Raw genomic sequence first — 15,781 nt, 5'->3', positions numbered from 1 at the left:
ATGAGTAAAACAAACAGCAAACATTACAGCAAAGGGGACATTCAGGCCTAGATTAAAAAAAACCCAAACAGATGCCTGGATAGATTCTGGATTTAGGCACCTCAAGACTGCTGACAAAGTACACAAAACTAAGTGAAAGTCATGAGCATCTCAGCAAACTTCGTAAGTGCATTTCAGTATTTATTTAGATGTTTAAGCTCTTGCACTAGATTTTACAAGCTGGTGAACACTGGCAAAATTATTTCTCCCACAGAACTATAACCACACATTCCCAAGACAGTATAAATATATGGTTGAACTAACATTAATACACATCACCATTTTATCAATTACATAGTAAAACAAATTATCAAGTATTCAAATATTAAGTTACGCAGCTTGAAAGGCATACAAAATATTACAGAGGTCTGCCCAAGTCATAGCAGAAACTCAAGGAGGAAAAACAAAAGAAAAAAAAAATATCACACTTTCAACAAAGCAATAGTTGGTAAACAACTCTCAATAGGTACAGTAAAAGAAACTACAAGATTTTTCAGAAATTTTCTGATTAAGAATTTTTAGCTACAATAACAAAGCATTTCTACATTTTAAAAAAATATTTACTAAAGTAAAGGGCATATTCTATACTTCCTGCACAAGACAAAGGCAACATTTTACTAGAAATATTAAATAGCCCCTCCCAACCTTTTCAGGCCCTCTGTTAAGTTGCACATGAAGTGCCAACATTAATTTTACTGTAAGGCTTTTTGTCTGGAGACATTAAAGATTTGTGTGCTTCTGTACAATTTAAAAGATTTCTACATGAGTAACCAGAGAATAATGATTTGTAAAATGCAGAGGTTCAGATAACAGAAAGGTACGGACGCTGGGGTAAAAAGTTGCTGTAATTCATAGTATTAAAAAGACAAACTGTGCAAATCCTGATAATTCTAGTGCGATTGTGGGAGACAAAACATACAGTGAGCAGGCAAGGCTACCTTAGAGGCCATATTCTTCAATATTGAAGTGACTGTAGAAAAAAGATAACAAGGTCCAGATAAGCTGGTAGTTCTCACGTCATCAGAAATATGCTCATTTATAAGGAAAAACAAGTAGCTGATATGCTGGGTATTTTGGCACCTAATCTCTCTACAGATTGATTTATTTCAGTACCCCAATTTTTAGCAGTTGAAACTAGGTGGGTAAGACTCAATGGCATGATTAAAGGATATCCAAACTGGTAATTAACAAACAAGGAGACAGCTCAGAAACAGGGTACAGCAAAAACATTTACTGAGTCTCCAAACGGATATTTACCTAAACACAGAAGTTGCATTTCTACTAAGCCTTTAGCCTATTAAATACTCCTAAGGAAGCTCCATTTACTACTAAAAGAAAAAATATCAGACTGATGTCTCTGGCATGCAGTCTGCTTAATTCTAGTTTCCATCCTTTATTCCCAAAGAAGTACTATAGGCTATTGAGCTTTACTGAATACAACAATTATTTCGGTGACCATTGGAGTCTTTAAAGCGCAGACGCATCTTGGGGCGGTACTTCTCCAAGTACAGAAGTTGCTTGCTGTTAAAAGCTCCACGCCGCTTCCTAGATGGAGGAAAAAATATTTTAAACAGAACATTAATCTACTGTCTAGTGAAACAGTATCACCAACCAGAGCAAAATATTTTTAGGTCACTTAAATAAAACACCATTAAGTCAAGACTGTAACCAAAGTAAGGATAATTGAAAGTGCCAGGAAAGAAGGTGGTAGCTTCCTTTCACAAATACTTCATTGGACTGCATGCTCAAAGGAGTACGTAGCATTTTAGACTGTGTTTTAGCCTCTGAAATACACAAGTCAAAGATCTTAATTCAGATCTTCAAAAGGAAGCTATGGAGCACATGCAAGATGGTCTTCTTAAGACAGCTGAAGTTATTCAGACTCTTAATATAATTTTGAAGAATACTACAGTATTAAGAAAGTACATAAACATTCTAACTTCCCATAATAAGAAGCTGAACAGAAACTGAGTTTTCTTGGTTTTCTCAAAACTAGAAGTGTGTGAGGGAAGGGTACATTTTTGCTGAGTGTTTGGAATATGTGCCAGGCTTCCTATTCCTCACTTCATAAATACTAGCATGTTAAGATGTACAAGCTGAATTTAATTCTTTAAACGTTTTGCAGTTATGCAAGAAGTAGTTTGGTATTGTTTATATGAGCTGCAGCTTCTTTTTAATATAGTTGAAACCTGCAAAATTGAGGCCTTGAGACTAAAATTGTTCTCCTCCAACTTACATTTACTAAAAAATTCAAGGAAATATTTTTCTTTGGTAGACTACCAGAAAAGACCAGGAGAACTGTTTAGCACACTTTGATCTAATACAGAAGAAAGGATCCACAAATGTGAACAATTGTTAGCTCTAGGTAGTTGACAGAACCTAAATTGCAAATATATTCTGCCTCTCACATGTACAAATAATAGAGACAACTCTGTAGATCTAACAGAAAGTTAGGGTATTTTTTTGTTTTTTACACTTGCTCAAGTACCTTACTGATTCTGCTTTCCGAATGAACAGAAAATACCCATCCCAAAGGCCAAGTCCTACAACACTGACTATACACAATACGTGTTACAAAGTTCAGAGGTACTAAATATGTTACAAAAAAAAAAAACCAAAACAAACAGTAAAAGGTAAAAGACAAGAACATCATTTAGAATTGCCTTTAGTGCCAAAGGATATATCAATGTGTTAAGTCTTTGAAACAGCTAGATGTTAGCTTCATACTTACTGTCTTATGAATTGCACTGCATCTTCATACTTCATTCCACATTCTATCAGTGCAAGTGCAACTAAGACTGGAGCTCTGGTTTAAAAAAAAAAAAAAAAAAGTATTATTTACTTTAACCAGTTCTCTTTTCTGTCCTTCTGTGTATCTGGTGTTTCTGGCCTGGGGAAGCAAAAAACTGAGCCATTATACCATCTGTTTTCAAGCTACCCATCTGCAACACAGTTCTTAGTAAGCAAGGGCTTTAAATTAACTCTGGTCAACATTAACTTTTTTCATCTGACTTTAGGTACAGGAGAGAACAGCAGGTATAAAATGCAAATCATCTTTACCCATTTGTTTCAAAGCCAATTGATTATGGGAGGGAGTTGCATATGGGTTTCCATTCCCATAAGCAAGCATCTTTAGAAGCAGTCAGAACCCCAAAGCATTAATCAGAAGAGCAGTCAGCTCAATAAGAACTGACAAGTCCTAGAACTGGTGTCACAAGTTTTACAAACAGACGCAAGCCACAGACTGCTGCACACCCCCAATCCTTTTCAAGGATTAAAAAAAACCCCACAAACCCTTACGTGGTAAAAAGCTAGGATCTTTTCAATTAGTTAACTGCCCAGCTTTGAGGAAAAACAACACACATCATTGTAAGCAGCTGAAGACGACTTGTTTTGGTAGCATTAAGCATTACAGTCAACTTTGTTATGTGTTAAGCCGTAATGCAAACAGTGGATAAGGCAAGCTTACAGACAGCAAGACCAGAAAGCTCCATTTTATACTGGACATGCTGAAACCCATGGCTAGAATATGGTAACTGCTTTTTTAACAGATCTGGTTACCAGGTAGTCCAGAACAACAGCAGCAAAAACGTTATGTTCTCACAACTGCTGGAACTGCATTTAAGACAGTGGCAGCAGACAGAGGGAACAGGGCTAAGAGAAGAACATTTAGCATTTTCTATAAAAATTCTGACACTCACTGTTGGAAATGAGACAGAAACAGAGCTCTGGGACTTCAGAGAACACTAAATAGGTGGCGGATCAAAGTTCGTCTTGATATGACAGAATGACCTACTTATTTGAGGCTAATAGTTACAATACGCTTTGTACAAGGAGACTGGAAATATTGCTGCAGTGTCAATGAAGAGAAAGCTTACAGGTGTGTCACTAAAACCAAAACCCATTAGAAGAAAAGATCACATAGCAGGACAAAAAAAATATCAATATGCTTGGCATAAGAATATACTTGTTTACTTCATTCAGTAGTTTTTGTCTGAGACCTGTGATAATAGCATCATTTGTTGACTAAAAGGCTTTTAAAGTCTAATATTTACAGACAGTTTCCTACCATCTGAACTACTTTTAAGCATGAGGTCATTCCAATACCAGATAAGTGGCTATTTTACATTTGACTCAAATAAACTTTTGTACTAGATTTTAACAAGTCTGACCAGGGATGGCAATTCAACAGATCTTTAAAACTCTACCCACCTTCCAAGACCAGCAACACAGTGTACAGCAATACAACAACCAGGTTCTTCACGAAATTTAACTTTAAGGAGGTTTAGCCAATCATCAACAATCTGGTTGGATGGTGGAGCACCGTCATCAAAGGGCCAATCCTAGAATACAGTGTGACATATATGAATAAATACATAAAGATAGGACTCTTCATGATTGTATGCTACGTGCATACACAAAAATGGAGGTGACACAATGGCCAAGAGCTGACAGGTAAGAGAACCACTCAAGCTTACAGTTTTCTAATAGTATACCATAGTAAAATTAGGAACATATTCCTTTCAATCTGTTTCCATTAAGCGAATTATTTTGCTCCAAACAAGATTTTTTTCCTGACCAAGACAGGATGTCTGTACAGCTTTTGCTTCCATCAGCTACTGGAATACACTTCTCAACCTAATAAGGTGGTATAAAAACTTTTTTTTTAGTTTGGGGGCAGAGGTGGTGCATCAGTTTAAAACTCTGCTTCTGCACTACTTACCAAAACCTGAATGCCTTCTTTTTCCACCGGAGCAGTGTCATAAGTAGCTTCACACACTCTCACCACTGTGGTAACGCCATATTTCTTAAGTTCCTAGGGGGTGAAAAAAACACCTGTTTTAAGAGTAAACTGACTTCACTTAGATTTAATTTTCTCAATAGGTTAGCTTATTAACTCATTCAAAAATTTTTAGTAAGTAAACTCACACAAATGCTTGCCACCTTGTGAAAAACACAGCAAGATGAAATAACTGAAAACCTGTGTGCTAATGCCAGATACCTTTAAGCTCTTCTGCAAACATGTCTGAAGATTAAGTTTTGTTACACTGGATCAGGCTTCTTTTTCTTTTAAAATTAGATCCACCTAAATATTAATGAAATAAATAGGCCCCCTCTAAAACATCCTTCCTGTAATGAAACAAGAAGTTTCCTGGTTTGCAAAGCTACATGCTTCACCAAAAGCGTTCTGAGGGAAGTTTAGATCTTCCCCTTCTCCCTGTCTGCTTAAAGCAACAGGATTATAAGACCTCTTACTGTTAAGAGTTACGAGCACAAGACAAATTATTCCAGCTCCCGAGTTACCATAACTAGAGAATAACAAACTTTAACTTTCAATTTTGCTATTACCCTCCATTAAGAAATAAGAAGGGGGCAATTACTCTTCATTATCCCTGAAACAACTCATCATTCAGACTGTAACCGTCACAGTAGTGACTGAAGCATAGCCTAAGAATATTTTATCTAGTTGTGAGAGTATAAAGACAAACAAATGTTATCTCACTATGTTTCTTGTACATTATCCACACTGAATGCACAACTGAGGCATAATACTCCTAGAATCTTGCTAATGAAGGACTGCATTACAAACTCAAGACCTTAACAGGAGGCAACTTTGGAGGAACCTATTGTTAGCATACATGCCTACATTTTTAACTGGGCACTTTATAGCTCCAACATGCTAGATGCAAGGTTTAGATGCAAGTTTTGATACTAGCAATATATGCCAAGCGACCTGGCTTTAATCAGTAAACAATTTCAGCATGTACCAAAACACTTAAAATGGCTTCAGCAGCTCTGGATGCAGAGCCTACAGCCACAGATTTCACTCACATAGACAGTGACACTCAGAGGATTCTCTGAAACAACACTAGAATCATGATCTGCTATTACTGAAGGGAGATATCTTTGTATTGTTCTACACATAACTCTGCCAGATAATTCCTGTTCTCAGACCTAAACAATGTACTTCATGTACAATGTACTAGACACTATAATTATTTCAGTCCTTCACTTTCAAAAGTATGTTTTTGTGAAGGCCAAAGTATATCTCAATAGATTTATCTGTAGGTCTTCGAAGCATGTCATCAGTATTTGAAAACTGTTATCAACTAGTAAAGAAGGAAACTGCTAATATAGCATGCTGCTCAGGCATTAAAAAATAACATCAGTAAAAATTCTGTCCCAGCCTTACCTCTATAAATTTATTTAAGGTTGCATTGGTTGGGTTGTGTGTGATTAGGAATCTCATGTTCTTGTAGGTGATTTCCACAGGAGCTGGGCGGTTCATTCGGGCCATATTGATTTAGTTAAACATGCAACAAGATTATGAAAGGATTAAAAAAAATCTAATACAGAAGTGATGGAGAGAAACTGAAGTCTACTTCACTATACTCCACGTGAAATTCTCAGTGCTTGCAAGTATGAAGTTGGGAGCAATGGGAAATGAAATGAACCTCCTAACAAGAAGCAGCAATTCTTCAATCCAGTAATACTGAGGCAAAAGAAAGGCAGTGCACTGAGGTTTACCCCATCCAGGTCTGAATTCTGTTGTTAAATGCTCTGCCAATTTCAATTCAATACTTCTTATCCTGGTCAACCACTCTTAGGGGGGCTTCTTGGTGGAGTAGTAATGAATTTCTACAGTTCACTTGTCTGCATAGAGGTCGTGCTGTGCCTGGCAGTAGTCTCCACTGCCCTTCAGAAACTCCATAAATGTGTGACCAAGAACACCACAGAACTGCTGTAAAGAGAAGGAGAAAAAAAATACATAATGAGCACAGGTGAAGCCAGGTTATTTTGAAGACAACAAACATTACAAAACAAAAAGAAAATAAAACCAGAGCAACTAAGCAGTTTCACAAGGTTTACTTCTTAATCCAAGAATTAAGTTTGTATAAGAATCCTGCTACCTCTTTCAGCAAGGATTACTTGAAATGAATACATTAACTCAATGAAAAGTTTCCATATAGGGTTGTTTCAACACTAAAAACTGAAATGTATTAAAATACCAAATCAAATGAGCTAAACATAGCAACACGAAGTATTTATACAAAGCATATCTGTTCCAAGATACCCATACGACAGTATTTTCCATTCTGAATTGAGAGACATCACAACACCTACTAAAGTTACACTGATGTTAAGTAGTCCCATGAAGGCAAGGATGAGATTCCTTGAATATTCAAGCTGAACATCATATAATTTCTAATGTTGAAACAAAACTACCAGTCTCTACATAGATGCAGAATCACTTAAAGGCTAAAGACTTATTTTGCATGTAAGCCTTATTAATTCACATACAGAACTGCCAGTAGAGCAAAAAATCATTTTAATCCACCTGTCTCAAACAGGAAGTCTTGAAAGCAAATGAAAAATCTTTGTGGCCTAACAAAACAATGCAAGCTTTTGAACATATCTGGAGATTTTCAAGGCACACAGATTTCTAACTAAGGAACATCTCACATACTAAAGGCTGAAGACACATGGCAACCTTCATCTGCCTTTTTACACCATGACTTTATTAACATACCAAGATATTAGTCCAGCTAAAAACATACGGAGTCAAGTTTATTGAACAGGTTATTTCTGCCCTGTGGTGTGCTATTTTGCTATGGGCAAGTTTACTTATAAAATTACTGCAAGATGCACAACAAGAAAGTAGACAACTAAGGAACTACTCTGAGATGTGTATTCATTTGCAGATGTTGCTATGCAAATGACCCAAGGATATATGCTTTTATGCTCTGTGGAATGTTACAGCAGAGGAGCTAGTTTTGTGACCAACCTCAGTACCAGTGCTGCTGACAATACCTGCATAGAGAACAGAAACGAAGTTTTGTGCCCCAAAAGACAGGCACAAGCCAAACCAAATGCCCACTAAAAATACTTAGGTACTAGAGAGAAACATTATTGACCCCTACAACTGTTTAGCAGAAAAAATTACTTGGCCAGTCAACTCCCAGCATTGGAAGGAATCTGTGTATTTCTATGGTGAAGCAAAATATTGCCCAAGCAAGACACTTTGGGAATACATTAGCTGAGCACAGAGTGCTATAGAATTGCTATCACATACTTTCTTTAAAATGTCTTTTTTTTTCCCCTACTCCTCTGGCTGGGTTACAGTAATGCCAGTTCTTTGCCTTCACAAACCTAGTTTCTAGCAAACAGAACATGTAACTTAATTGTAGCAATGTTCAGATTTTTTAATGATTACAAATCAGTTCTATGCATCCATATATATATATATATAATTAAGGCAAGTGTACAAGAGAAAATAAGGAGACAGACAGTATTTCAGTGCTCTACACTGAAACCTTCCCATTCAAGTGACCATGAAACAAGCAGCCTGTGCTGAAAAGCTTCCCAGTCACGAGGAAGCAAATTCAAAAGATCAGGTCCTAAAGACAACTGTCCAATAAGTCCTGATAAAGTGTTTTAAGAAAGTGGCTTTTATCAAAGGGCAGGAAGAAACAGCTACATGCAAATAAGTCACAGTCACTAACTGCCATTTTGGATTTGGAGTCAGACCAAGACTCCACTGCAGGCACCTAACCATATAACATTAAGACAACAGCAAGTCTATCTAATAATGATTAGTATTAAGCAGAAACCACAACAAATCAATAGCCTAATAACTGTTGAGTTTCCTAAAAGGTATGGAATTGCAGAATCATAGAACAGTTTGGCTTGGAAGTCACCTTTAAAGGTCATTTGGGTACCTCAGTAGGTTAGAAGCTCTTATGGTGAACTACAATTTAAAGAACTGCAACAATGTTTTATGCTGTGAACATGATTTTGCAAGTCCAGAGAAGAGGAACTTCAGTAACAGAGCAGTAGTAACAAAGAAGATAATAATTAAGATCAGACTTCAGCAGATGGGTAGCACTGCATCACATAATGTTACAAAGGCCCTTTAGAAAAAGCAGATCAAACAACTCCAGGAATCCTTCATGTTTTCTTTGCAGGAAGTTGTCTGAAGTTTTAAGGATGAACCTTAATCACAAGCCGTTTGCAGAGGGAAACTATTGGAAATTTAAATTATAATAGTATAATTTCACATGCACTTTGCTTCTGTTCCAGAGACACTACCATCACCATTTCTGTAAAGACTGTAGGATTAAGTTTGCCAGTTACAACTGTTTGAGTTTTTATTTGCAATAACTTGAGGGACAGTGAGAACTCTAAATCTAGCAGGCACAAGAAAAAAAAAAAAAAAAAAAAATCCTACAAAGTCAAAGGCCAACAGAGTAACAGGAACCACAAAAATTCAGATTCGTAAGAACTCTTAAGAATTGTCATCTGACACCCTCCATACCCCAGCAGAAGGTAGATGTGCGTTAAAAAAAAAAAAGACTCCTAGGACCAGACCTCAGGAACACCTAAAATAGCAATTGAAAAAAAGAACTGAAGATAGCTTATTTAAAGTCACTTTCAATTAGTTTAAGCAGCAGAGCAGCAAAAAGGGACAGGACAGCTTTAAGCACATACAGCTGCACATGGTCTTGTGCCGCTTTTCGCATGCACTGGCAGGTCTTGGGTTTATCTCTTCTTAAGACTGCTAAGAGGAACCATAGCCTGTCCTTTCCCCTGGTAGAAGATGGAGTGGAGGTTGTCAGAAACAGAAAAAGCATGCAAGTGACCTTGAGGAGATGGGATGGGATGGGATCACTAGGGTAAAGACAAGACCTTTCACTCTGCAAGATGGAGATTTTCGGGAGAAAAGAATGTAGAGTAACTGGAACCTGTTAACATGACTCCATATGGGGGAAGGTAGGAAGTAAAAAGTAATGAAGATTAATCCAGTCTGGTAGGCAACCTGCCCTTAGTACGCAACTAGGAGTACTCAATATGATACCAGACAAACTCATCATGGGGGTAAGAAGGAGGGCAGATCGCAGAGCATTCGTTAAGTAACCTACTTTCTAAAATGCAGACTGTTAATCACACTTAGAAACTGAGTGCACAGTTTAAATTCTTACACACGAAAAAGTACATTATGCAATGATAAATTTAAGGTCCATGTGTAATTAACCCCTACAAATGAATACATTTAATACTATCTTAACAGTTAGCAATTAGATACATCAGCACCTTACTAATTCACAGAACCACGGACCTAACCAAGCACGTATCTGAGTCTCGCTCTTCACCTTGGCAACTGCTGCTGCCACATTATAAAGGAGCAAAGCTCACATCTTCCTTTGATGTGAATGCCATCACTTCTCAGCATTGCTAGCCAGAAAGCTCCACAGACCAATTCCTTAAGGCAGCAACCTACTGCACTATCCTAAGACAGCTTTGCCAGCCTAGCTTAGTTCTGTTCTGGGAGCCAAATTAAGATTAAAGACAACTAGTACATTGGCATGCTGTTTGTGTTACGGCATTAAGCTGAAGTACAAGGCTTCACTCATCTTCAGCAAAAAGACCTGCAAGATAAGAAATAAGCTATAAAAGTAGTGTTGTAATTAAGACCACTTTGGGCACGGGGGGACTCAAAAGCTGTGAGCTGCTTCCAAGAGGCTTGGAAACACAACTTGAAAATTTCTGTGTTGTCTCAGAGTTAACTACTTGGTATGTAAGCTATCAAAAAGTCAAGATAGTGTATGCAAGTATAATGCTGCATAAGTGAAACTCAAATGCATAGTATTGTACACAGAAGTTTAATAGAATGATGCAACTCAACATTTATACTATCAAGTTGGCTACTCCAGCATATTATTTTCAATTTACATGTGAGTTTTCCTTGAGGAAAATGAACACTGAAGGATTTTGGAAACAGACACAGAAGATTCCATTATTAACAAAAAGCCAAACAGCACTTAGACTGTGAGATCCATCAAAATAAACTTGGAAAACAAAACTAAGGTTAATATGAGAGGACCACCTATTAAGAGAGGGTATCCTGTCCAATATGAGATAAAGTAATATTATGATTGCACCATCTCCTACCATTTATGGTAGAAGTTAGATAATAGTTTATTGCAAGAGAAAGACATCTTGAAAGGAAAAGATTTAATTCTTGCCCTTTTTTGAGACAGGAAACTAAAGTACCTATCTTGACTGGCAAGGAGACTGATTCACATGTATGCTAATTCTGGGTTTGAAACAAACAATTGCTGGTGTCTGGCAAAAATTGCTTATGAAAGTAATCTATCAGATTGTTATTGATGGATGGAAAGCAGAGAGGTGTAAGGTTATCCCATGCTGTTGACATTCTTGTTCACAACTTAGTAGCATCTTGAGAAGCCTGCAAAAGAAAGCACTAGTTTACACAGTTACATGACACTTCACTCTACCTTCAGAAGATGCAGAAAATGGTTCATGGTTGCTCAATCCACCTGCACATACACTGCCCAGAATTAACTACATGGGATCACATTTTCTGAAGTCAAGACCTGCCACACACTCACCTGCTGAAACCACAGGATCAAAACTAGAAAACTAAAATAAACTACATTACATTTCAATTTGAGAGCACCTGCAAGTACGTTCATTGTTCTAACTTGCTACCCGACAAAAAGCTACTGAAGGACGGAGGGACAAATACCTCTGACTTCTTCCTACTACTCAAGGCCTAAGTAGCAACTGCTAAGGCAGACAAGGAGCAAGAGAGGTAAGGAGTACAGACTGCAGAAACATTACACAAGGTACCTTCATTAGGTATTGTTGAAAAGATTCATCTCCTACCTACTAGGCACATGAATGCTTGTATTATGATATCCACAGAGATAACAATACTCATTTTGAACCAGAGAAAGTAACCCATGGCCTACGAAAATACATTTACACATCACAGATGGGAGACTGTAAAGCTTTATCACAGATTTGTTATGACATGCTGTGTGAAAGAACGATGTTTCTTGTGATTCCAATATGCAGTTTAGGGGGAAGAAAAAGTTCTCAAAACTTCCTGTATAACAAGTCAATGCAACTTCCAGAGATGATGAAACTGAGGCCATGTGACTGTCTTCCTAGTTCTTCTGCTTAGACCACGTAAAAAAAAGCAAAAAAGCCTTAACAGATCACAGAATGCCAGGGATCTCAAACGATCATCTAGTCCAATCCCCCTGTCAGAGCATGAACACTTAGATGAGGCTACATAGGAATGTGTCCAGGCGGGTTTTGAATGTCTCCAGAGTAGGAGACTCCACAACACCCCTGGGCAGCCTGTTCCAGTGTTCTGTCACCCTCACTGAGAAGTTGTTTCTTCTCAAATTTAAGTGGAACCTCTTGTGTTCCAGTTTGAACCCATTACCCCTTGTCCTACCATTGGTTGTCACCGAGAAGAGCCTGGCTCCGTCCTCGTGACACTCACTCTATATATATTTGTAAACATTAATAAGGTCACCCCTTAGTCTCCTCCAAGCTAAAGAGACCCAGCTCCCTCAGCCTTTCCTCATAAGGGAGATGCTCCACTCCCTTAATCACCTTCATGGCTCTGTGCTGGATATTGGGAAAAATAAGACATAACAGAAACCATTCAATCCCCTTGTCTAATGTAACCGCTTTTTGAGTTTCTGAAAGCAAGAGGTCTCAAAATGACTTAACACTGTCACTTCAGCAGCAAACTACATAAACGCTGTCATCCTACTCAAAAGTTATTACACTATGTTTTAAGTAATAATGAGAAACTTTGCATATACACACAATGATGGTTATTGCCGTATTTTATTGATCTAATAAAGGTGTGAGTACCAAACAAGAAGTTGCATCTGTGAAGAAAGCTCTAAGGAGTTACAGACTCACTTTTAACACAGAGGTACCTCTTGTATTGATTTGAGAGAGTGAGTTTGAATTTTTTTAAATATGAGGTGACTAGTTTAGAATTCAGTAATACCCTGATCTGGGTGTTCTGCTTAATCTTTAAGAAAATAAGTGATCACAGAGTCAGCCTACACACTGGGATAGATCCAGCATTCTTACGTGGCATATATTCTGTCAGAACAGGAAGGTTTCACAAGACAGAAGTTACTAGATAATACTAAATTATATTTATTTACTGCCTCACTGACACATTTAGTTTTGGTAAGACAATTACATTCTTCCTCCTTGGCTCCTGCCACTCATTTTTCTTTCTCACTCTCACATTTCCTCCCATGGCTATGTAATTTCTCTCTTCCACATTTTCCTCCTGAAATGATTCTGTTCCTGTAAGACAATTAAAAAATCCTTTGATGTTCCATCAATGGAATAATAAGAACTGACATTTAAGTGTCATCTTCAGGTTTTTTGATTTGACAGTTCTATGAGATTACAGAGAGACTGAGTTCATACTTCTGAGTCACTGCTTTGGAGACTCTGCAAATGCAGGTAGACATATTGGAAAGTTGTCTTCAGCAAGAAATGCCAGAATCACAGGACCCTCATGCCACAAAGCCTGTGCATTTGTCAGCTCATAGTATTTGCAATGTGTGTAGCTGGCTAACGGACCAGCAACCCAGATCTACACACAACTGCCACTAATGGTGATTCTACTACCACCATATAATGGTTACTTGATTTTTATAATACTTTGTCTTTCTTGCTTCCTCACTTTTGGAGGGTGTACTACCACCAGCAAGCCTTTCCTTGTTTGTAAATAAATACACAGGGTGCTCTGTGGTGGAAGATGTTAGGCAGCACAGACACATAGACTACTAGAAGCAGGGAGGGGGAAGGCAAGTATGTGAGGAAAGCAAAAACTTCTGATGCCGAACTGCGATTCACCTCCAGAAGGAAATGCCTTCCTTGAAAATCCAGATGGCAAGGTCTTAAAAGCAGGTCCGGTAAAAATTAAGGTATTTAACAGCATTCGTGAGCTTCTAAGGGTAAATGGCAGACTGCTACAGAAACATTCACCTCAACGTGTACCAGAATGACTCCTCTGAGAACTCTTCCCGGCTGAGGAGCCACCCAAAAGCCCAGGCTGAGCCGGGCCGGCGGCGTACGTGAGTTGGGGAATACCCCACCTCTGCTGCGTACAGCTCATTTCGGAAAGGCCTCACGTCCTCGCTCGCAGCCCGTTCTGCCTCCCCGCCCGAGCACGCCGGAGACAAAGAAGCCGCTCGACCGTCTTCGCCCTCAGCGCGGCCGCGCACGTGGGGCCCCGGCGGGGGGCGAGCGCCGGCCACGCTGCCCGGTGCCAGCGCCGCGGCCCAGCCGCGCTGCCTCGCTGGCGAGCGCCCACGGGCAAGTCCCGGCTTGCCCGGAAAGCCTCAGGCTCCGGCCACCTCTAGGGCTGCGTCAGCCGAGGGGCGCCGGGCCGCTTGCCTCTCCCCAGCGAGGGGACGCTGCCCCAGCCGCGACACCGCCCCGCGGGCCGGGCCGTCGCCCCAGCTGCGACGGTCACGGGTTCGCATCACGCTTCGATCAGGCTCCCGACGCGGAGCCATCTTGTCCCCCGCAGCCGCCGCCCGGCCCCAGCCTCCCCCCGGTAGGGGGCTCCCAGCCCCCGCCGCCCTGACACGGCCCAGGGGCGCAGAGCCCCGGCTGCAGGGGCGCTGCCCTTCCCGGCGGCCGCCCTCCCCGGCCTAGCACGACAGACGCCGCCAGACAGACACCGGCGGGGGGAGCCCGGGCGGGCGGGGCCGGCGGCAGCCGGGCTTTCAACGCGGCTTTGTGCCCGGGCCGGGCCACTCGGGAGCCGCGGTGAGGTCGCCCCCTCTTCACCTCCCGGTAGAGAAGGGGAGAAGAGCACCGGCACGCGGTAGCAGGAGGAGAAGGGCGCCGGGGGCGGGAGGAAGGCCGGGCCGCGCCGCAGCCGGGCTGGATCGGCTCCCCTGCGGCCCGCACAGGCGAAGCCACAGCCCGGCGCTACGAGAAGCCGCCCGGAGCCAGCGTGACCCAGGCTACAGAACAAAGACACAACATGGAGGAGACAGGAGGGGGGGACAGGGGGAAAAGCGCGGGAGCAGGGCACAGAAGGGCAGTCGGCGGGGCGAGGGGCCGGGGGAAGCGGGGCGGGGGGCGCGGGCGGCACTCACAGGAATATGGTTACTCATTGAAGACTGTAGCCTGATCATACAGCCGGGGTGCGGGCGCCACCGCCGGGGGCAGGAGGACCAGAACCAGGAGGACGTGGAGGCGCTAGAGGCCGCGGAGCTGCCGGAGGGGGTTCGGCGGCGGAGCGGGGCTCGACCATACAGCTGCAGCGGCGGGCGGCTCTGCAGGCTGGCGCGGAGCGGACGCTGCTGCACCAGAGGGGACACTCGGCGCCGCCTCCCGCACAAGAGACCCGGTCCCGCCCCTCGCTCACGCACGTCGGCGACGAGCGTCGCGCCTGCCCAATTAGAGGCGCCTCCAGCGCGTCCTGGGCGGGAGCTCGGCCGCCGGGGTGGGCGCGGCGCAGGCAGGCAGGCAGGCAGGCAGGCAGGCTGGGCGGAGGCGGGAGGGAGCCGAGAGGCGGAGGCAGCCGGCGAGAACCGGTTAGTGAATGAAGCTGGTGGTGGCGGGGCCGGGGAGGGGCGCGGCGCGGCGAGGGCAGAGCGGGACGAGCGGGCGGGCGCAGGAATTGTCTCCAGGGGCCGGGCCGGGGCCGCCTTGCGCGGGAGCCCCACCCCCGCCCGTGCCGGCGGTTTCGCCGGGAAGCGTGTGGCGCGGCCTGCGGCTCCCCCGGGGCGGCGAGTTCTAGACTGTTCCCCGCGCCCCAGTGCGGGGTGGCCCGCTGGCACCCTGCTGCGGCCCGCCGGCTGTGGCCGGTTCTCCGCCGGGCTGCAGGATGTTTGAGGGAAGGGCGGCCGGCGGGGCAGGGGGGAAGGCGGCA

The 15,781-nt window shown here is 42.2% G+C and overlaps 2 protein-coding genes across 2 annotated transcripts; both read right to left on the bottom strand.

The window, feature by feature from the left end:
* PTP4A1 (protein tyrosine phosphatase 4A1) lies at nucleotides 1-6,372 on the bottom strand. Its single transcript, XM_080340832.1, has 5 exons — nucleotides 6,233-6,372; nucleotides 4,763-4,855; nucleotides 4,252-4,382; nucleotides 2,771-2,845; nucleotides 1-1,584 (listed from the first exon to the last, which is right to left on the bottom strand). The coding sequence occupies exons 1-5, from the start codon at nucleotides 6,335-6,337 to the stop codon at nucleotides 1,467-1,469; spliced, it is 522 nt and encodes a 173-aa protein (XP_080196958.1). The 5' UTR covers nucleotides 6,338-6,372; the 3' UTR covers nucleotides 1-1,466.
* A 270-nt stretch (nucleotides 6,373-6,642) lies between these two features.
* On the bottom strand, nucleotides 6,643-15,322 carry LOC308038358 (uncharacterized protein). The gene is made up of 2 exons (XM_080340833.1): nucleotides 15,003-15,322; nucleotides 6,643-6,781 (listed from the first exon to the last, which is right to left on the bottom strand). The coding sequence occupies exons 1-2, from the start codon at nucleotides 15,039-15,041 to the stop codon at nucleotides 6,686-6,688; spliced, it is 135 nt and encodes a 44-aa protein (XP_080196959.1). The 5' UTR covers nucleotides 15,042-15,322; the 3' UTR covers nucleotides 6,643-6,685.
* Nucleotides 15,323-15,781: the final 459 nt, after the last annotated feature.

This window comes from Nesoenas mayeri (assembly GCF_963082525.1).
Source record: "Nesoenas mayeri genome assembly, chromosome: 3".
NCBI classification, from domain to species: Eukaryota; Metazoa; Chordata; class Aves; order Columbiformes; family Columbidae; genus Nesoenas; species Nesoenas mayeri.
The sequence above is the reverse complement of the archived record's forward strand: the minus strand, read 5'-3'. Positions and strand labels throughout refer to the sequence as shown.

Excerpts from the sequence above, each read along its gene's own strand:
- PTP4A1 (XM_080340832.1), bottom strand. The coding sequence starts at position 6,337 with ATGGCCCGAATGAACCGCCCAGCTCCTGTGGAAATCACCTACAAGAAC. Across the intron at positions 4,383-4,762 it reads AAGAAGGCATTCAGGTTTTG|GATTGGCCCTTTGATGACGG; the intron begins GTAAGTAGTGCA and ends ACTGTATTCTAG. Across the intron at positions 1,585-2,770 it reads GCAGTGCAATTCATAAGACA|GAAGCGGCGTGGAGCTTTTA; the intron begins GTAAGTATGAAG and ends TCCTCCATCTAG.
- LOC308038358 (XM_080340833.1), bottom strand. The coding sequence starts at position 15,041 with ATGATCAGGCTACAGTCTTCAATGAGTAACCATATTCCT. Across the intron at positions 6,782-15,002 it reads CAATGAGTAACCATATTCCT|CAGTTCTGTGGTGTTCTTGG; the intron begins GTGAGTGCCGCC and ends TTCTCTTTACAG.